The sequence below is a fragment of the Abramis brama genome (assembly GCF_963993115.1).
Source record: "Abramis brama genome assembly, chromosome: 18".
In the NCBI taxonomy this organism is placed as follows: Eukaryota; Metazoa; Chordata; class Actinopteri; order Cypriniformes; family Leuciscidae; genus Abramis; species Abramis brama.
The window spans coordinates 9,656,963-9,677,193 of NC_139980.1; the positions used below are offsets into that span (position 1 = coordinate 9,656,963).

At 39.6% G+C, this 20,231-nt stretch overlaps 1 protein-coding gene across 2 annotated transcripts in view; it reads left to right on the top strand.

Moving 5' to 3' along the window:
• mdn1 (midasin AAA ATPase 1) overlaps positions 1-20,231 on the top strand; it is a 54,059-nt gene that overhangs the window by 32,456 nt on the left and 1,372 nt on the right. The window contains exons 58-100 of one of the 2 annotated variants that reach the window (XM_084090268.1): positions 592-718; positions 1,008-1,172; positions 1,296-1,510; positions 2,059-2,446; positions 2,553-2,665; positions 3,076-3,739; positions 4,602-4,763; positions 4,913-5,195; positions 5,288-5,526; positions 6,265-6,360; positions 6,488-6,582; positions 6,692-6,816; positions 6,939-7,094; positions 7,203-7,312; positions 7,415-7,488; positions 7,718-7,901; positions 8,138-8,291; positions 8,522-8,668; positions 9,276-9,402; positions 9,481-9,586; positions 9,741-9,856; positions 10,181-10,600; positions 10,918-11,141; positions 11,365-11,502; positions 11,586-11,764; positions 11,854-12,015; positions 12,264-12,398; positions 13,790-13,928; positions 14,094-14,398; positions 14,519-14,654; positions 15,001-15,311; positions 15,393-15,554; positions 15,806-15,907; positions 16,067-16,265; positions 16,381-16,545; positions 16,633-16,787; positions 17,360-17,449; positions 18,583-18,698; positions 18,919-19,093; positions 19,384-19,457; positions 19,577-19,691; positions 19,805-19,871; positions 19,999-20,141. In XM_084090268.1, the coding sequence (XP_083946394.1) occupies positions 592-718; positions 1,008-1,172; positions 1,296-1,510; positions 2,059-2,446; positions 2,553-2,665; positions 3,076-3,739; positions 4,602-4,763; positions 4,913-5,195; positions 5,288-5,526; positions 6,265-6,360; positions 6,488-6,582; positions 6,692-6,816; positions 6,939-7,094; positions 7,203-7,312; positions 7,415-7,488; positions 7,718-7,901; positions 8,138-8,291; positions 8,522-8,668; positions 9,276-9,402; positions 9,481-9,586; positions 9,741-9,856; positions 10,181-10,600; positions 10,918-11,141; positions 11,365-11,502; positions 11,586-11,764; positions 11,854-12,015; positions 12,264-12,398; positions 13,790-13,928; positions 14,094-14,398; positions 14,519-14,654; positions 15,001-15,311; positions 15,393-15,554; positions 15,806-15,907; positions 16,067-16,265; positions 16,381-16,545; positions 16,633-16,787; positions 17,360-17,449; positions 18,583-18,698; positions 18,919-19,093; positions 19,384-19,457; positions 19,577-19,691; positions 19,805-19,871; positions 19,999-20,141 (7,558 nt within the window). The remainder of the gene's footprint in view (positions 1-591; positions 719-1,007; positions 1,173-1,295; positions 1,511-2,058; positions 2,447-2,552; positions 2,666-3,075; positions 3,740-4,601; positions 4,764-4,912; positions 5,196-5,287; positions 5,527-6,264; positions 6,361-6,487; positions 6,583-6,691; positions 6,817-6,938; positions 7,095-7,202; positions 7,313-7,414; positions 7,489-7,717; positions 7,902-8,137; positions 8,292-8,521; positions 8,669-9,275; positions 9,403-9,480; positions 9,587-9,740; positions 9,857-10,180; positions 10,601-10,917; positions 11,142-11,364; positions 11,503-11,585; positions 11,765-11,853; positions 12,016-12,263; positions 12,399-13,789; positions 13,929-14,093; positions 14,399-14,518; positions 14,655-15,000; positions 15,312-15,392; positions 15,555-15,805; positions 15,908-16,066; positions 16,266-16,380; positions 16,546-16,632; positions 16,788-17,359; positions 17,450-18,582; positions 18,699-18,918; positions 19,094-19,383; positions 19,458-19,576; positions 19,692-19,804; positions 19,872-19,998; positions 20,142-20,231) is intronic. The other variant, XM_084090269.1, reaches the window with a different exon arrangement.

Sequence of the window (20,231 nt, forward strand, 5' to 3'; positions counted from 1 at the left end):
AGTCTGAGGACGTGAGCTGCTCCGAGGAGAACGTCACAGGTTTTCTTCAAGTAATTACGGTTACGACATGGCGTGAACGCTGCATAAGCTCGTTGTTTTGGTTCAGGAGGAACTGTAAAAGGTGGCTGCTGTTTGTTTGTGGCGCTCGGTGACTGACGTCTGTCTACAGTTATGCATGGCCTCATGAAACGCACTGATGATGCTTGATCAGGGTGCGTGGAGGTATGGAAATGCATATGTTGACAGGACAGTAGGAATTTTTTTTTGGTCCTGAGATTTCCACAGAAGATATGTGTACTTTTGTTTTATATATATATTTATACCATTTCTATTATTGATTGCTATCAGTATATAAAGAGAGTTTCAGCCAGTATAACAAAGTTTTTATAAAAAAAAAAATTGCCTACCCTACCTTTAACTATTATAAAACAATTAGGCCCGATTTCACAAACATTTATTTCAATGAAAGAAAATGATGTTTAATAGTTTTAATTAACAACAAAACTTGATTTTGCAAAGTAGGATCTTGTAGCATAAGGCGTTCTTTGTTCTGTGTTTTACTCATATTGTGTTGTATATTTTGCTCTACAGAGGCAATAAGAAGGCAGAAGATGGTCTGCGCAGGTCCTTCTCTAATCATCTGCGTTTCTGTATGCAGTCGACACCCATGAACATCCGACAGCTGCAGCCTCTCTGGTTCCTGCTAGGCACTGAGAGGGTCTGTCAAAACTCCTCCATAATAATGATTCCGGTGTTATCATCAAAGGCCATGTTTTATCTTTGAGTCACATTTGACAAGCTTCAATTGATTTTTAAATGTATCATACAAACAATACAAATGACTTTAGTTAGAAAAAAATTAAGTTTAAACTATTTTGAGTTTAACTTATAAATGATCTATGAAGTATTCCTTTCTCCATTTACTGAGAATCACATGCTTCACTAGGGACTAAAATATTAATTTCAGTTGATCTCAGTTTTCATTCTTGTTTTTATTCCCCCACCAGCCTGTGGAGGAGCTGCCGCTGGTGTGGTGTGAGCTGCTGTCTGAGACACTGGCAGCGTTATGGAGCAGCAGTGTGACCTCTGACCCTGACCGTTGGTTGAAGTGGAATCCACTGAACCCTGAGGAGCACATCAACTCCAGATCACTGTTGGGACCATCTGATACGGTGTGTGTGTGTATGTGTGTGTTTGAGGGGAAAGAGCTAAAAACACTATGTGCTTTTTTTTTTTTTTTTTTTTTTAATTGAACATGAATAAATAACCTTGACATGATGTTTGTCGATGTGAAGGGTCCTGGCATCTTGAGTCGTGCGGTGTGGTCCCGCTGCATGCTGGGAGTTTTGAGCAACACTGATGCTGGCGGCCGATGGGATCCATCAGGGTCACAGTTCCTGTCATCATCACGTGTGACCCTGGGCGAGTGGAGAGAGAGAACTGGGCAGCTGCAAGATCTGAATGCTGTGATCTGGGATAATATGGCTATGGCTGAGCTTGCTGACTTCAGGTAGAGACCACATATCATACCTAAACACGGATACATATGTTAGATTTAGACAATTTTTGTACAGTATGGGATTGTAATATTAAAATGTGCATTTAAATATATTGTATTCCATATATGTTTTTTATTTTAATTAGTGGTGTCTAATCGATTAATCGCATCTAACATAAAAGTATGTTTACATAATGTGTGTGTGTATATATATATATATATATATATATATATATATATATACATATATATATATATATATATACATATATATATACATATACATATACATATATATATATATATATATATATATATATATATATATATATATACATGTATGTATATGTGTGTATGAGTATATATACACAGATGCACACACACAGACATCTATAATATGTATATAATATATAATATGTATTGTGTAAATATACTTTTGTTAGATGCGATTAATCAATTTGACAACACAAATTTTTATATAAAAATTTCAATATATTTTTATTGTAATTTCTATTGTGCAATGATTAATTTTCTCTCATTCCTTTTCTCATTCTCTGTAGATTAACTGACTGTAGGTTGCAAGGACTTGTGTTGCGTAGACAGCTGCAGTCGCTCTGTGAGCTGTTGTCTCCAGGTTTACAGGAGAGCTATGCAGAATCCTGTGACAGTCTAACTGAAGGCCCGGACCCCATTGGTGCTGCCCAGGAGATTCAGATCGCCCTCAGAGAAGGCCTGCCTGAAAACCTGCTCCCAGAGGGCTTTCTGGAAACCTTAGTCACATGCTTGACGCAGTTCGCACACAACCGGGCACAAGATTCGGTCCAGCTTGCCCGCTCTGGAGTTTTCTGGGTGAACATGGGTCTGCTGCAAATCCAAGTTTGGGCCCCACAAACAATTTTTGACCCTGCAGTAAAAAGGGGATATAAACTCCGCTATGCACAAGAGGAGGTGAATTTTGGTGGTGAAATTTCTAATTTTGTGACATTCTAGAGATCTATTGCAACCTTTCATCTACAAATGCAAATCATCTATGATTAATTTTTGTGTCTCTCAGCTTGCTTTGTTACAGGAAGAGTGGAAAGGGCGGAGTCTTTCCTCACAGCTGCTCACAGGGGCGGAGCTTGAGGAGAGTAGCACAACTGACAGCTTCCAGCATCCTCGCATCAGGTAACCAAACATTCAGCTTCCATTACTTCTGGTACAGCCTACTATGCAATTTTTTAATGGATGCATGAGATATTGTACCATATCAGTTATCGTCCGATATTTAATAGTTTATGCTAAATTCCCGTTTTCACAACCTACTACATAGATTTGTTTGGATGCACAAGATCTTAACACCATGTCAGTTATGAGATTTTCAGCCAATATCAGTTATCGGCTGATATGAGAGATTTTGGTTACACTTTATTTTAAGGTGTCTTTGTTGCAGTGTAATAATACATTTAAGTACTGAGTAATATTTAAAAAAAAAAGATTTGCTTATCTGTGTTGTCAAGAATTGTAATATTGGTTTATGCCTACAGACTTCCAATTTAATGTTTAAAACTCTTTTGTTGTTTGTGTGTGTGTTTTAGATACTTGTGGATCCGTATGCAGCAGGTCAAAGAGCAGATTTGTGAACTGAGTCGTAAACAAGCCTGCCGCCCCCCTGACCCTCAATACGGTCGCCTATATCAGGAACTCCAGCACTACCTGTGCAGTATCGGCCAACCAGCTGCAGTGGGTGACCTGCTCTCCCACCTCCTAAAGGCCTTACAAGCCCCGGGACCAAAATCCAGGCTGGGGATTCAGGGTTTGTTGAAGGAGGAGGCCGTCTGGCAGGCTTCACAGCACCGATTTTGCCAGCGGCTGGTTGAGGAGTACCCGCTCTATCCTGATGTGGTGGTGCCCCTGAGGGCAGCAATTCTGCAGGTGCAGCATGGCATGCGACTCTTGGCGTCTCAGGTGTCCACCTCAATAACTGCCCAACCGGGTCTGACGCGTCTCGTGTCCACTATGCTAGCTTTTCCAAGTCCAGCGGCATCCTCTTATCTGGCCTGTGCTGACTACCTGTGTTCAAGGGAATGCATGCGTATGCTAAAGGGCCTGGGAAAGCATTTGCCAGCGACAGAGGTCAGCCGCGTGATCCCAGATCATGCATTGTTGCTGTTGAATGCGCTGCTCTACATACAGAGTCACACGCTGAGTGCCGGACATCTCAGTGCAGAGACGCAAAAACTCTTCAGACATGTTTGCCAGGTGAGATATGAAGTACAGAAACCCAAACAATAAGACCTGTGTCAAGAACATGAAAGCAGAAAGTCTTAAAGATTTTGAATTTAATTTCAACTATTCTAAACTTGGATCTCAGATTTTTTATGTGGTGTTTAACTTTTTTTTTTATAATGAATAAATACATAATGTGTATATATAAGTGTTATTTTAATATTTTATATACTATACTATATACTATTAATATACTATATTATATACTATTAATATTTTGAATTAGCTTTTCTTGGACAACTTTGATTAACTTTTTTAATCCACTTCAAATGTTGACTACTGTATTTTATGTGTGTGTGTATATATGTATATGCTGGAAAATAGTATACTGGTTATAATAATATAATAATTACTAATATAATAATTACTATATATGTAACATGGACACCTTAAAATAAAGTGTAACCCAATTAGTATATAGTGTAATTATACATTTAATTACCGAGTAATATTAATTAACTACATGAATTTACTATAAAATTTATAGAGTTAGGGTTTGGATTAAGTTTGGTTTAGGGTTAGTTGCATGTAATTATGCATAATTTAAAGTTATTACTATAGTCACTACATTTAGTCACTACATTTAACAAGGACACTGTACCTTATTGATTTTAAGGCCAAGAATATTATTATCTATTCAGGAAAATATTTACTCCCAAGTTAACAGCATTTTTTTCTACTCACTATTACTATTAGATGTTTAAACCTGCAGAGAAACATTTTCAGTTGAATTGATTTGTTTAGTGCCCTTCACGATACATATTCACAAAGCAGATTTTGTGAGAAAGCTATTTTGTGATGTTAACAAGAGTGACATAGGCTGTGTTTTGTTCAGGCTATAGTGAATGAATGGGACGAGCAGGAGAAGAGAGCTAGAGAAAAAGAGCAGATGGAAGCCAGTCTGTATCGCAGCCGCTCTCGTCTGCACGGGACAGGCCTTACGGAGGACCAGCAGGAGGAGAGAGAGTTCAGACGCTCTTTTCCTTCCTACCACAAGGTGAAGATGGACTAAACCAGTCATCTGTTTTTATGTGTCTTTAAATCTGTTCACACACATTTGCATGTTTTGTTGCCCTTTCCATTGTTGTCAAATCAGTAAGAGTTTGTACTTTAGCCAATAATGTGTTTTCTCCACTTTTTCCACAGGATTTTTCTGATATCACTTCAGAACCTAGTCTCGATCAGCCAATAATCATAGAGGACGAAGATGATGTAGATAAGGAGGAGTCTAGTGAGACAAGCAGCTTCCTGTTGGTCAGCAGCATGAGCACAGTGGTTCAGGTCCATCAGAGACTCTGTTTGTCTTACGCTCAGTCACTTTGGTACCAGCCCAACTCGCCAACCAATCACACCAAACACCACATCAGTGCCCTGGTTTCATCCTATCAAATCACAGCTCCACTGATAGCCCGCTTCTACCATCTAATGGGTATGAAGGCATCATTTTATGCAGATCAGAACTCCACAGGCCCTACGTATCTCTTCATCTAACCTTTCCCTGTTTCTCCCCTTCTCTCTCAGACTGTGAAGTGGATCCTAAGTTGATGGGCTCTCAGCTTCTCCTCAGCACTCTGCTCCAAAACACGGTTAGCGGTTCAGGGGGTCCAGCTGGACTGATTCTGCAGAATGATGGGCCGTATGACTTCTACATAGAGCCTAACATGAGTCAGGCCCGGATCTGTCTGCCAGCGCTAGAACAGCTGAGCAAGGCCGTGAAACAGCGCCTCAACGACTGGCCCGAACACCCTGCTCTTGTTCAGGTGGGAGTAGCCGTTACTATTACTGTCATTGCTAAGATCTAATTGAGGAGTTTTGAAATTCGGGTACAGAGACCCACAAGGGACTTAAAACAAATTTAAGAGAAAAAAAAGTAGTTTAATGTTGTTGAAAGAAGACTCTTATGCTCACCAATGCTATATTTATTTAATCAAAAATACAGTAAAAACTGTTATGTTGTGAAATATTATACAAATTATTTTAAAATGTAATTTATTCCTGTGATGGCAAAGCTCAATTTCCAGCAGCAATTACTTACTCTAGTCTTCAGTGTCACATGATCCTTCAGAAATCATTCTAATAGGCTGATTTGCTGCTAATAAACATTTCTTATTATTATCAGTGTTTAAAACAGTTGTTACTTAATATTTTTGTGGAAACAGTGATAATTTTCTTTTCATGATTCTTTGATGAATAGAAAGTACAGCATTTGTTTTTAATTTACATCTTTTGTAACATTATAAATGTCTTTCTGTCACTTTTGATCAATTGAATGCATCTTTGTTGAATAAAAGTATTAACATTTTTAAAAAATCATTTGAACAGAACAGATTTACTTTGGCTTCAGTATAGTAACAATATAAAAGACATTTTTCAAAAAAACCTTGGCTTAGTTAACATTTGAGATGTAACGTAATTGAAAGCCAGTTTGCTTGATAAAGCTTTTGACTAGTTCTCAAATGCCGTCTCTTAACACCTCCCTATTGTATTATGTGTCACAGATCACCATGGTGATAGAGAGGATATTAGCATTCAGTCTTTCTAGCCCTCTGGCAAAGTTCCTAAATGGTCTGGAGATCCTGCTCAGCAAAGCACAGGTAGAGGAATCCATTCATGCACGTATATCCTTAAACCAATACTAGTCATTAGGTTGCTGGCCATTTATGCACAGCTTAAGCCATGATATCAGTTTTAGAGCAGCTCTTCTCTCATTTTTCCTCACAGGATTGGGAAAACAATGCTAGCCGGGCAGTGTCTCTAAGGAATGAGCTGGAAGCTGTCACACAACTTATTATTCAGTGGAGAAAACTTGAGCTCAAGTAAGTAGTCTAGTGACACTACTCGTTAATGGTGGTGGTTAAAGCCTGTATGGTTGGATTAGACTGCGACATGATGGTCTAACTGGTTTCAACTACTGTATTTCCACAGCTGCTGGTCGAGCAGCCTTGATAACGCACTGAAGCGCCACGCTGAGAATTCAACCAGGCACTGGTTGTCCATCTACCAACTCATAGAGAAATACCTACAGGAGCAGAGGACAGACACCAGACATGGTGACCGACTTGCACTTTTATATATGTAGTAGTAAAACTATTTCTCCTCCTACTACAGTAAATGACTAATTCCAATAAATCACATTTAATGGGTTTGCATTGTATCACACTTTTTTGTCCAGTAGATGATGGTGTGGAGGATATTTCCCTCTCATCAGTCTCATCCACACTGCAGGCCTTTATAGAAGGCTCCACCTTAGGAGAGTTTTCTGTCCGCTTGTCCATGTTGCTTGGTTTTCACTGCCACGTCCTGCTGGCTCCTAAACAGGGAGGACATGGTAAGAGAATAGAGAATATTCTAATACTTTGTGTATTAGTGTTGTTTGACAAAGTGTTGACTATGCAGGCCACATTAAATGCATGACCTTATCCTTTCATCCTCACAGACTCACTCGGCAGTTTGCTGTGGAATCTCTATAAATACTACACACAGTTCTCAGAGAGCATCCAGACCAAGATCACCCAGCTGAGGTCTCCTATAGAGAAAGAGCTCAAAGTAGGTGAAACTCAAGCAGGCAAGAATGATGTCATATATATTTTGTTTTTTTTCTTCCTGTCTCTTATTGATTTGATGCTATCTTTATCTTGATACATATAGGACTTTGTCAAAATCTCCAAGTGGAATGATGTCAGCTTTTGGTCCATCAAGCAGTCAGTGGAGAAGACACACAGGTGAGAGTGATATATTTAAAATATATTAATAAAAAGTCTTACCATCCCCAAAATTTTGAGTGGTAGTGTGTTTTCAGCTTAATCACATCATCAACATGATATTGTCATTATTTGTCAGCACTCAACGGAGAAAATGTAACATTTATATTTAACATAGTGCTTAAGCAATGGGCCTCAAACTGGCTGTAATGATTTAAAATTAACGTTATGACATTATGTCTGTGATCAGGACCCTGTTTAAGTTTGTGAAGAAGTTTGAGGCAGCACTGAAGGAGCCGTGTGCACCTTGTCTGCTGGAGCAGGGCAGTAGCGGCAGCATGCATGATGTGGATTCACAGCCTGAGGAGACTCCTCTGCACAGGGTTCACCGAGCACTGAGAGGTGCCCTGCCTGGAAAGGGCAGAGATCTGCAGGTAACATTATCTCAAGCTGAAATAGCAACTCAATTCAAACCAAACTGTCATTTTAAAATGTAACTTTGATCTTAAATTCAACTCTTTTGCCTATGAGACTTTGCATATAATATGACATCTTGAATTTTAGAGGATTTCCTGATATCGAACTTTTTTTAACTCTCTTGTCCTTATCATGAACCATATGGTATCTGTTTTTGTAACATGGTTGTATTTAAACACTTTTCATGAATCAGACTGATGGTCCAGAAGAACTCTCATCTGATAAAGAGCCCTCGTCTCTCCAAGCCCGTCTGCCTGTCCTCACGAGGAAGATGAAGAAGCTGTGTGTGCAACTGGTAAAGAAGACCTCTCTGCCTGAGCTCTCAGAAGACCTGGATCAGTTCACAGGTATCACTTTTTGCCCTCACCCGAAGGCTCATAACTTCAGAGATTATTTTGTCTGATCTTCTTATTAAACTAAATTCTTTTATGCTATTTTATATGCTGAGTCAGGCTAGTCATCCTACCTAGAGCTTACTCGACATGTTCAAGTTATTAAAGGCATACTTATGAATGAATTGTGAAAATCTCATATGAACCTGAAAATTTTACTTTCTCTCCAATTTGTTATTGTCCAGTCGAAATAATTGCAAACGTGCAAGCACTGCAGAGCCTTTCGGTGGACCGTAGCATGGAGCAGGAGAAGCAGAAGGCGGAGGTGAAACACTTCCTCCTGCAGAAACAGAGAGCACTAGCAGATCTCTTCAAGATGCTTGCACAGATCGGTCAGTCTGAGTCATTTCTTGTGGTATTAGAGAATTTGTTGTTGGTCATGAAAGAAAAACTGGAAACATCGTTGTTTAATTATAATTTAATTAATTACAAAGGTTTGAGCCTGGTTTCTCCCAAGGTTACAACATTAAGTCTGTGACAACTTTTGAAAAGGATGAATAACAAAAATCTGTTCAGTCATTTGTGTGCGGCTTGGTCCAAAGATCATCTGAGCCAATTTTCATAAGAATTGGACAAAATTTGGAGGAGTAGTGAAAAAATGGAATACTGTACTTCAAAATGGCCACTACTGTAATGGTGTCTTATTACTGTCTTAATGTAAGATGGTGAATGTGATCAGCATGGTGAGGCGAATCAGGTGTGCTAAGTTGCAGTTTTCTAGAACAAAGGGTTCAAAAGTTATAACTATTTGAAAAGTGATTTTGAAACTATTTGAAAAGACTTGGTCCTAGATACCCCTAAATTAGTCAGATTACTAATTTGTACCACTTCTATAACTGTGCCAAATTTCATTGTTCTTTGATGTATGGTTTATAGGGCTGCCATAGACCCCCATATGTAAGATGTAGACAGCTGATTAATTGTTTTAATTCTCTCCAGGTCTGTCCTACCGTAAGGGTCTGAACTGGGGTCGTACTGCAGACCCAGATGAGACACTGTGTCTGCAGCCAGTGGAGATGAAGATAGCCCTGTCTTCAGTCAAGACACAAGACAACACAGAGCACACGTACGTAACCATCATCTATAATGTCTTCTATAGAGCTGAGGGTCAGAGCCTGATTTTGATAGTAATTAATGTCCACAGGTTATTTGCTGAGATGACGAATGCATGGGAAGGCTGTGAGAAGTATTTCTATCGATCCTGGGCCAGGCGCAACGCCATGATGACAGCATTACAATGTGCCGTTAAGGTGAGGGCCTTAAATCAGCTCCGATATAATCTGATCAATTTAGCGTCTGCTTTAGATTTGATGTTGATGTTACTTGTGCTTTGTTGGTTTCAAGTAGTCTTCATGTAGTGCTGCGGTAAGGGATTGTTTTTCATTTCATTCTTTGTTCTTCTAGGAGCTTGGTCTGGGAAACGTAGAGCGATGTCGAGGTTTCACCTCTCACCTGTTTAAACTTTTGTTGAGGCAAAGGCAAAGACTTGCTGGACTCACAGAGCACTGGGTCCATCTGAGGTACTGTCCTTAAAAATCGGTGAAAATGTATCATGGTTTCCAAAAAAATATTAGGCAGCATTTTCAACATTGATAATAGTAAGATCATGTGGCACTGATGACTGGAATAATTCAGCCTTGTCATTTTAAAATATATTAAAATAGACTTAAAATAATTTCTGGGGGGGGTTTTTATGTTTTTTTTTTTTATGCAGTCTCTGTGTGCATAAGAGACTTACAAATCATACTGAACTTTTGAACTGCAGTGTGTACATTTGATGTGCCTGCCCTCTTGTATGCCATGACACTGCATGTTTTCTGATTGCTCTCGGTTTAAAACAACAGGAAGTTGATCGACAGTGTCCAGAGTATCCAATCTCACACGGCTGGCTCTGGAGATTATGCCAGCGGTCTCCCTCCTCAGGAGCCTCTCCAGCACTGGATCACCCGAGCTCAGTCTTCAGCGCTGCACTGCTCGGTTGTGCTCCAGCAGCTCTCTTGGATCTTCCAGTGCTGTCCTGAAGGTTCTTCTGCAGTGCCCGCTGAGGCCAGGGAGGGGGAAGTCGTGCAGGGTCAAGCCACACTGAGCCACCCGTCTCCCCTGGCCCCTCACATCCAGCCACAGGCGTGTTTGCTGCGGAGAGGGGAGCAGGCTTGGAAAGAGGTGGAGCAGAAGGTGGAGAACCTAATGAAGGAAGTGAAAGACCTGAAAGAGAAGTTGGATGGATTGGCCCAGGAATCCACAGAAAGAGTTATCCATAGCTGGTGAGTCAGAGAAACACTTGAATTGAACTGTTCAATTAAGTTCAGGAAGTGCAAACAATGATCTTGCATAAATTTAAAAAAAAAAAGTTTTTTTGTGTGTGTGTGTGTTTGTGTGTGTTTACAATTTCAGTGTATTAATTTATTTTTTTTATTTATTTTTTTGAGACCAAGAAATCGTGGGCATTTCTATGGCTATTTTTCTAGCAAGATATTGTCCACCATACCTCTTGAGTTTAATCTCTAGTTTAAATCCACCTGCCTTTAAACTTATAACATCATTCATGATTAAACATTTATCTTCTCTCTCATCCTCACAGGGATCACTTCACACTTTGCTGTTCCTTGCTAGACCGGCTGGGCATTGTGGTTGGCCAGATGCCGGTTGTAGAACAGCTCTTTATTCCTGACGGAGTTCTGGTCCCCCATACCCAACCTGCCCTCATCTGTGGTCTCCAGGCTGTAAGGAAGGAGGTGGAAACCTGCCTCACAGAGTTCACCACCTGGAAGACTCACCTGCTCTCTATCAGACAGTCACAGAAACGTAAGAGCATTAATATTAGGTGAAAAACTTGAAAATTAGAAATGTTGCCTTGGCAGCTAACTGAAATAAAAAAAGTTGAAGTACTAAAATTACTCAAACTAAATACAAATAAATGAAAGCTTCTTGCTTTCATTATATTTTTTGTCATTTTTGACATACAGAATAGCATGTGTAGTCTATACTGATTCACATTTATCACCCATTTTTTCTTGTCTGCATGCAGGACGTTCCAATCCATTTTCTGTTGAGTTCTCTGAGCAGTTGGAGAAAGCAATAAACATGATTCTGTGTGCGGTTCAGACCATTGTTAAGAGGAATGAGAGAGAAAAGCAGGAGGATCAGCAGTCAGAATGCAAGAGAGGTAGGAATTCACCCAGGATTTGACATAGAGCTTGTTTGAGGGGGATCTGTTTGTCTGTGTGCTCATTTTGTGTGTTTCTCTAGAGAGTGACTCAGAGGTGGCAGAGGAGTTCTTGAAACCAGGACACTTGAGCAAGTTACTGGAAGAAGACCTGAGTGGAGACATGTCCAGTCTCTCATTACCGGAGGTCAATAAAGTCGTGACAGAGCTGCTAGAGAGACTTCGATCACACAGGGATGACTGTCAGCCTCACCGACTACAGGTCAGTTGATATCACATCACAGTATTGTCTGCAAACAGTTCATTTTTGAAAAAAAGTTGAAATGTGTATATTTAATGTTTTATATGAAGGAACTGAAAGAGGCGTGTAGGGGTGTGGTGCGTTTGGAGCCCATGCTGTGTCTGTATTCTGAGTTGGTGAGGTATTATCTGGCTGTACTAATGGGAGCTCACCGTACCACCGGAAAGCTGCTGTCCGTTCTCGCTAACATCTTCACTGAACTCGCACAGAAGGTATACTGCCTTCTACTTTCCTTTACTGGTCACTGGGGGATTCTGAAACAGAGTTGTGACTGCTTGCTACATTGTCATACGACTTTAAAGATACTTCCCCTATATTTATGTCATGCCAGAGATCACTGTCTGTACATTTAATTGGGTTTGAATATTTCTCTGCAGTTGTTAGTCTTGAAATGTGAAGATAAAGGTTATATTATATTATAATTTTTGTTTCTCTCCCTCTCTCTTCTATCACTCTGCAGGGTTTCTGTCTGCCCCAGGAGCTGATGGGAGGAGACGGTGAGGGAGCGACAGAGTTCCATGACTATGAGGGTGGAGGAATAGGAGAGGGTGAAGGAGTAAAAGACGTCAGCGACAAAATCGAGAATGAGGATCAGGTACGTTAGTATGACTGAAGCACTGTTCAGAAAGCATTTGTACTAGGGCTGTGTATCGCCTGTGTATCATGATACAGGGGTCATGATACGATATATTGCAATACTGTAAGAAAGGGGATATATTGTGTTATTTCTTGTTTTTTTAGGAAGTGGATCTAATTTTAGAAAAACTGTCATAACGTATTTATTTTATTTAATCAGAACAGTGGGATCTGCATTTGCATTTATCAGTCTCTGTTACATACAACATCATCAGCACTGATATATATATACACACACACACACACACACACACACACACACACAGACTGTATATATTCTTAGATCCTGCTTTAAAGGTTCACAGTATAACCGGTTTTAATTTCTTAAGTATTTAACAACAGAAAGTGCATAGTCCACTCCATGACACAGTTTTTCATATTTAATACTGTAAAGTTGCCTGCTTTAAAGCAATCTATTGTATAAAGTGCTAATATAAATAAATGTTACTTGAGCTTGTGCACATCGCTATGATCAGATGTTTTCTTAACTGTTTTGTCACCACTGTCATTTTTGGGTCACACATTAGTTTAGGGTCCAATTCTCACTATTAACTACGACTTTTGCATCAATAAACTTCTAAATTACTGCTTATTAATAGTTAGTAAGGTAGTTGTTAAGTTTAGATATTGGGTAGGATTAAAGGATGTAGAATATGGTCATGCAGAATAAAGTGCTTTATATGCTTTATAAGTACTAATAAACAACCAATATCCTAGTAATATGCATGCTAATAAGCAACTAGTTAATAGTGAGAATTGGACCCTAAACTAAAGTGTTACCCATTATTGTTGTGTGTTTTTGTTATTGAGTTGGAAGCGCTCGGCACATAATTACATAATCATTACTCTCTCATCAGCGCGGATGGCACTGGGATGTTAAGTGTGCTCTTTAGATTCAGTGTGTTTACAGAGTATTGGATTTTGGCATGGCTTTTTTTGCAAACAACGTGACTCTTGTCAATCTCCTTAGTAATTGATTTATAGCGGAAGTCAAAATGACTCCACACTTCAGCTCTGCTGGGTTTGCTAATGTTAGGGGTGCACCCTTGCACTTCCACAGTTTATAGTTGTCTAGTTCTGAGATAACAACACTGCCATCTAGTGGTTGGGGTTCAAATTGAACAAAAACCCACTACCACGAATCTTGGATGTATAAATAAATATCGATAGTGTTTTTGAGAATTGATAAAATATCGACAAGCATAATATTGAGATATTCACGTCTATCTATATTTTCTTACGCCCCCACTTTGTACTCATAAACATCTGAACTGGAATTGAACTAAAACAGAATTGGTATTGATTGAACTTAAGTTTTTACAACTGAATTTTTTGAATTCTTTTGTTCAGGTTGAAGACACCTTCCAGGAGGGTCAGGACAAGAAGGAGGAGGAGCAAGACAAACGGGACATTAAAGAGGAGGACAATGCCATTGAGATGTCTGAAGATTTTGATGGAAAGATGCATGATGGCTCAGACCATGAGCCAGGTGACTGAGCCTACTGTTGAATTAGATGATAGACTGAACTGAAAATGGTTTTAGAAGATGCAAATTGTACAATATATAACTTGAACTTTATATATTGAGAGAAACATTATAGAAAACAAACATTATAGAAAACATTATAACCATAATCTCTCATCTCCGGTTTAGGGGAGGAGGATGAAGAAGACTCTGATAAGGAAGAAGATGAGGAGCTGGATAAGAAGATGGGTGATCTGGGAGATGGTCAGACAGATACTCTAGACGAGAGGATATGGGGAGATGATGAGGATGATGATGATGTTGATGGTGATAAAGAGGAAGAGTCTGGTCCAGGAATGGATCAGGGAGAGTCAGAGCTGGTTGCAAAGGATGACAACATGGATGCTGGAGAGTCAAAAAAAGATAAGAACCAGGACAAAGATCACCCAAAAGATGAGGAAGAAAAGGAGAAAATCCATGAACAGGTGGACGAGGTCAGTCCTTCACCATTTCTTTCTATCAGATCTGTCTCCCAGTAGAATAGGGCATAATAAATATATATATGTTATATATGCATAAATGTTTAACAACTTGTTTTTTGTGTGTGTTTGTAGCGTGAGTTTGATGAGAATGAAGTAGACCCGTACCACGGAAAGCAGGAGAAGGCAGCTGAACCAGAAGCAATGGACCTGCCAGATGAGCTTAACCTTGATGAAGATGGCAAGGATGAAGAAGGGGGAGAAGGGGATGGTATGTTCAACATTCAGACATCTCCTGAGTTTTTTTTTTTTTATCCCTAACAGAAGGTACGCTACTGTTCAAAAGTTTGGGGTTGATAGGATTTTGTAAAATGTTTTTATGCTCCCCAAGGCATTTAACTGTTTAGGCAATAACTGTTTTCTATTTTAATATATTTCTTTAAATATTTAAAATACAAATCTTTTAAAACATTATAAACGTCTTAATTGTTAATTTAATGCATCCTAGCTAAATAAGTGTTAAAAACATGCCCTAAACTTTTGAGTTTTGAATGTGTGCATGTATTAAAAAGTGGGAAGAAAAATTCACACACTTTTTCATTTTACTCTTGTTTCAGAGGAGAATCCGTTTGATATAGATGACAAACTCATGGAGGTGGATGAAAAAACTGGAGAAGAGAAAGATGGATCGGAGGAAGGTGGCGATGACATGACAGATGAGCAACAGGAAGGACAGATGGAGGAACATGGAGAAGACGACAAATCAGAAGAGAAGGAAGGAGCAGAAATATCAGAGGATCAGAAGTCTGAAACGGATGAGAGAGGAGAGAATGAGGGAGAGGAGGACGAGGAGGAGAAGAATAAAGGTCAGGAAGAAGGACGAGAGGAGGACAAGTCCATACCGGCTGATCAAGGCCAGAAACCAAAGGTTTGTTGTTCAAAAGTGAATTACAAGGAAATGTGTGGAGGGGAAAGATTTGCTTAATAATTTGAATCTGACATTTCACAGGAGGAAGAGGATGGGGGTGAGGATGAGGATGATGATGCACAGGTGGAATCTTCAGAGAGGAAGGAACATGCATCAGATGGACAGACAGGAGAGGAGAACGTTCAGAGTGACACTGCAGTAGAGCTGGCTGGAGCCGCGTCAGAGAGAGACCAGGCAAAAGAGGTACACAAAAAAGAGATTGGCTTAATATTTGCAGATGTCAACCTTACAAAAAACAGGTTTTATTTTTTATTTTTAAAAATCTCTCCTAGGCCATGGAGAGAAAAGAGATTTTCAGGCCTGGAAAAGACAGAGATATTTAATATAATCTTAAAATGAAATTTCTATAGTCGGTGTACATTTTTAGTCATTGTAAATTTTCATGTTATTCTCAGTTAAGTAAATCAATCATGTAAATGTGCCCATGTCCACAGGAGGACGGCAGCGGGGCAGCGGATGCCAGTCAGTCTGAAGGGCACGACTCCAAGCTGATGGCCAGGATGAGTTCACACAAACAGAGGCAAAAAAACACACAGGTCAGTGTGTTAAATAACAGGCTGTCTCACACGACGATTATCTGCTCATTTATTTATGGCTTTTTGTCTGGTTGCTCAAAATAAAAAGATAGCATGTTGTCTTTATGTTGTATGTGTAAAACATAGAAAAGCTGATGACCACTCTTATTTTTCTACCAGAGCTTCAAACGCAAACCTGGACAGGCAGATAATGAGCGCTCAATGGGTGATTATAATGAGCGCGTGAATAAGCGTTTGCGTACGGTTGACAACAGAGAGGAGAAAACGCAGGATCAGACTCAGACTGACACACAAAAGGAATCTGACCTGTACGAGCACGTAAAACAAGGAGAGGAGAGATACGACGCTCAGACATATGGTGAGGACTTTCATTTTCTGTAAAATGCATTTACTAATTCAGAAACATTGAGCTGTGGCGCTCATGCGAGGCAGGTTCCTGAGTCACGTTCTCTTTTGACATCTGTACTTCATAGATGCTGCCAGTGCAGAGCAGCAAAAGCCAACTGGTGTGAAACAGGAAGAGGACAATGAGGAAGATGACATTGCAATGGATGTGGAGGAGGAGAAGGACCTACAGGCAGTTGAAGCCCAGGAGCTTAAACCAGAAAAACTAAATGATAATAAAGCCTCTCAGAAAGGTACAATACACTCATCCACCAAGTGCTTGTTGTACACACATGCATAACCTATGTGTCCATGTTGAACATTTGTCTGTTCTCTCTCAGGTCTGGAGTGCGGGGATTTGGAGGCACAGAAACAGGCGGATGAGGAAGAGAAGGAGAAGACAGAGACACAGAGCAGTAATGAAGAAGAGATGAAAGAGAGGACTGATGAGTCCACCATCCACACTGTACCTGAACTACTGATGGACATGCAAAAGGTATGTTGTTTCACGCTTAAAAAAAAAAAAAAAATGCTTACTTCCCCCCCAACTTTTGAATGGTATTGTTTTTTTTAAGAAGTTAATACAATTATTCAACAAGGACACATTCAATTCAAAAGTGACATTAAAAGACATGTATATTGTTACAGGGAATACCTTTCTTTTCCTTTTCATCAAAGAATCCTGAAAAAATCTTATCAGTTTACACAAAAATACCAAGCAACACTTATATTATTAGTAATAATCAGAAATGTTTCAAATCATCATATTAGAATGATTTCTGAAGGAGCGTGTGACACTGGAAATTGGAGTGATGATGCTGAAAATTCTCAGGAATAAATTACATTTTCAAATATATTAAAAAAGTAAATAGTTATTTTAAATTGTAATAATACTGTTTACTGTTTTTTATTTTTAAGAAATAAATGCATACTTAGAGGTCATTAAAGTCTTCTTTTAAAAACATTTGAAAAAATCTTATCGACCCCAAACCGTTACCGGGGCCACTAATGAAATTGCTCTTATTTTACTGCATATCAATTGAACAGCAAATTTGTGTGTTATATCAGGCACCACTGAAGAACCCAGAAGAGCTGAGAAGAGAGATGGAGCTGCAGTTGGAGGCCTGGCAGAGACAGACTTTAGGATCCCAACAAGAGGTGACATCATAACACCAGTCACATGACAATTGACCTATGGCTAAGCCACGCCCCCTCCACTCACTCGGACAAACAGTCAACATTCGGTAACAAGCGCTGTGGCAGCTGTCACAGTTGGAGACATGTCACAGGAGGCAATTGATGATTTTTGGAGACAGAAAGATTATATATCATCTCAAAGTCACCAAAAGGGCCTTAACTATGCATTGGAGGGTTATATTAATCATTTTATTTTGAGAAGGTCAATGAAATGCTTCAGCTCCAGACAAAGATTTAACGTTACAGGTCAGTGTGTAAACATTATAGTTTGGTGCTATTTCGCTTCAAACGCTCGCTTTATACGCACGAATTTGACGCTCTATTCGCGTTTGGTGTGAACGCAGCATAATGAACAGGCTGCGATGTCAAGATTGCAATGCTGGAATGTGTGTGTGTGTGTGTCAGAGAAAGAGAGGCGCGGGCGCGATCGTGATCGAACAGTGGAAACATAAAAACATACTCCATTTTGTTCATACAGGACATCATTAAAACTGCAAAGTGTTTAGCCTACTTATATTTGTGTAAAACACACAATGTGCTTTTGTCAAACTGTACTCTTGTCAAACTGCAACACAGCTAGAAGCTAGGCTAACGTTACTTTAGAGATGTTAAAGATAACGTTCAAATACGTTGTTGACTTACCTTAGAACAGATGTAGACATCCTTGTTTAATTTATCCACGTTTAGTTGGTGTTGTGGTCTAAGTTACTGCATAAATTAATCCAGAGCAGACACTTCTCGGTTGAGATGTGGTTTGGGAAAGGGTAAAAAAATACACACCGTCGCACAGCCTCTCAGGATACCTAGTGTTGGAGTTGAATGTACCCCATGCACACCGTTTGACCATTTTAAACTTAAAATGACAAGAAAAAACAGATAAAAACGAATGAAAACTGACTAACTGCAATGCATTTCAATGGACGTGGAAGCAGAGAATGTCCGAGTGTATTGGGTTAGCTATGCGCACTGTGATTGGCTCATCGCGTTTGGGGGCGTGGCTTAGCCATAGGTCAATTGAGCTTCTTCTCCTCATCTCACATATTGTAATGTTTAAATAATTTATATTCATGCTATTTTTTGTTGTTGTTGCTCAGGAGAGTGCGGCAGCAGTGTTGTGGCATCAGTACCAGACCCTGACGTCTCCTCTGTCCCAGGAGCTCTGTGAGCAGCTCCGCCTCGTCCTGGAGCCCACGCAGGCTGCCAAACTCAGGTCGGCCCCTCCACCTTTCCATCCAACCTCTAATGAAGCATTTCTACTTAACCTGTTCCCTCAAGATCACAGGAATGATAATTTAAAAGAGTAGCTTCTCTAGCACTGTCAATTCACTGGTCAGGTTTATCAGTTCAGACCTGGAAAATGTGGGTCCTGCAGTTTGTAATAGTTCTCCTCAAGATTTTTACCATTTACACTGTTTAATGATCTCAAACAGGGGAGACTTCCGCACTGGCAAACGGCTGAACATGCGCAAGGTCATTCCTTACATCGCCAGTCAGTTCCGTAAGGATAAGATCTGGCTGAGGAGAACAAAACCCAGCAAGAGAAACTACCAGATCTGCCTGGCTGTGGACGACTCCTCCAGTATGGTGGACAACCACTCCAAACAGGTACAGTATCCTAATATTGCTTTAGATATTAAATATCACCTGCTGAATACATGTGAAGAAGGGCTGTCACAATATCAGAGTTTCACTACACGATTATTGCGAAGAAGACTGCCAGCTACTTTGTTGAAGTGTCAACCAGATACTTACTGCTGTTGGATTCTTCTCAATATTATCACAGTTGTCTTCATGTATTATCGTTATATTGAAACAGCCCTAATGTGAATCCTTTAAAATGGAAGGATTGTTACCTTTTAATAAACATATGTTTGATAATGTGTCTGTCTCTGTAGCTGGCGTTTGAGTCGGTCTCTGTCATAGTGAACGCTCTCACACTTCTGGAAGTGGGCCAGGTGGCTGTGTGCAGGTGAGTTCAGATTATCTTTCCACAGAGCACAGAAATATCGGTGCAAAGATTGGTTGATTAATTAATTCATGCATGTATTCACTCACTCAATTATCCATCTTTTAATTCTCTTGCTGTAGTTTTGGAGAGAGTGTCCAGCTGCTCCATCCTTTCCACCAGCAGTTCAATGACCAAACAGGAGCAAAAATACTGCGGCTCTGTCAGTTCCAGCAGAAAAAGACCCGAATAGCTCAAGTAAATAACTTGTCTTTAGTTCTTATGTTTTACATGTATTTATATTATTTTGTTATATTTTTAAACCGACTAACACCAACATAAAAGTAATTAGGAACAATTTTATCTTTCAGTTTTTAGAGACTTCAACAAATATGTTCATGGCAGCCAAACAGCAGATACCTGGCTCGACAAACACCGGTAAAGTAGTTACATCAGATTGCTGTAAACAAAGCTGCCCTTAGTTCTAGGTCTTATTTATTTTCTTACATCAATTTCTGATCTAATACACTCTTCTATTGTTGTTTTTGTCCCTTTCTCTTAACAGAAACGTCTCAGTTACTGCTTGTAGTATCGGATGGCCGGGGTTTGTTCTTAGAGGGGAAAGAGAGAGTCGCAGCTGCAGTTCAGGCCGCTCGCAGCGCAAACATCTTTGTCATATTTGTAGTGCTGGATAATCCAAACTCTAGGGTGAGATTTATTTTTTATTTCTGACAGTTATGTAGCCTATATAAATATGTTTAGAATTGCAATTTTATTTATTGTAATGTAATTATTATA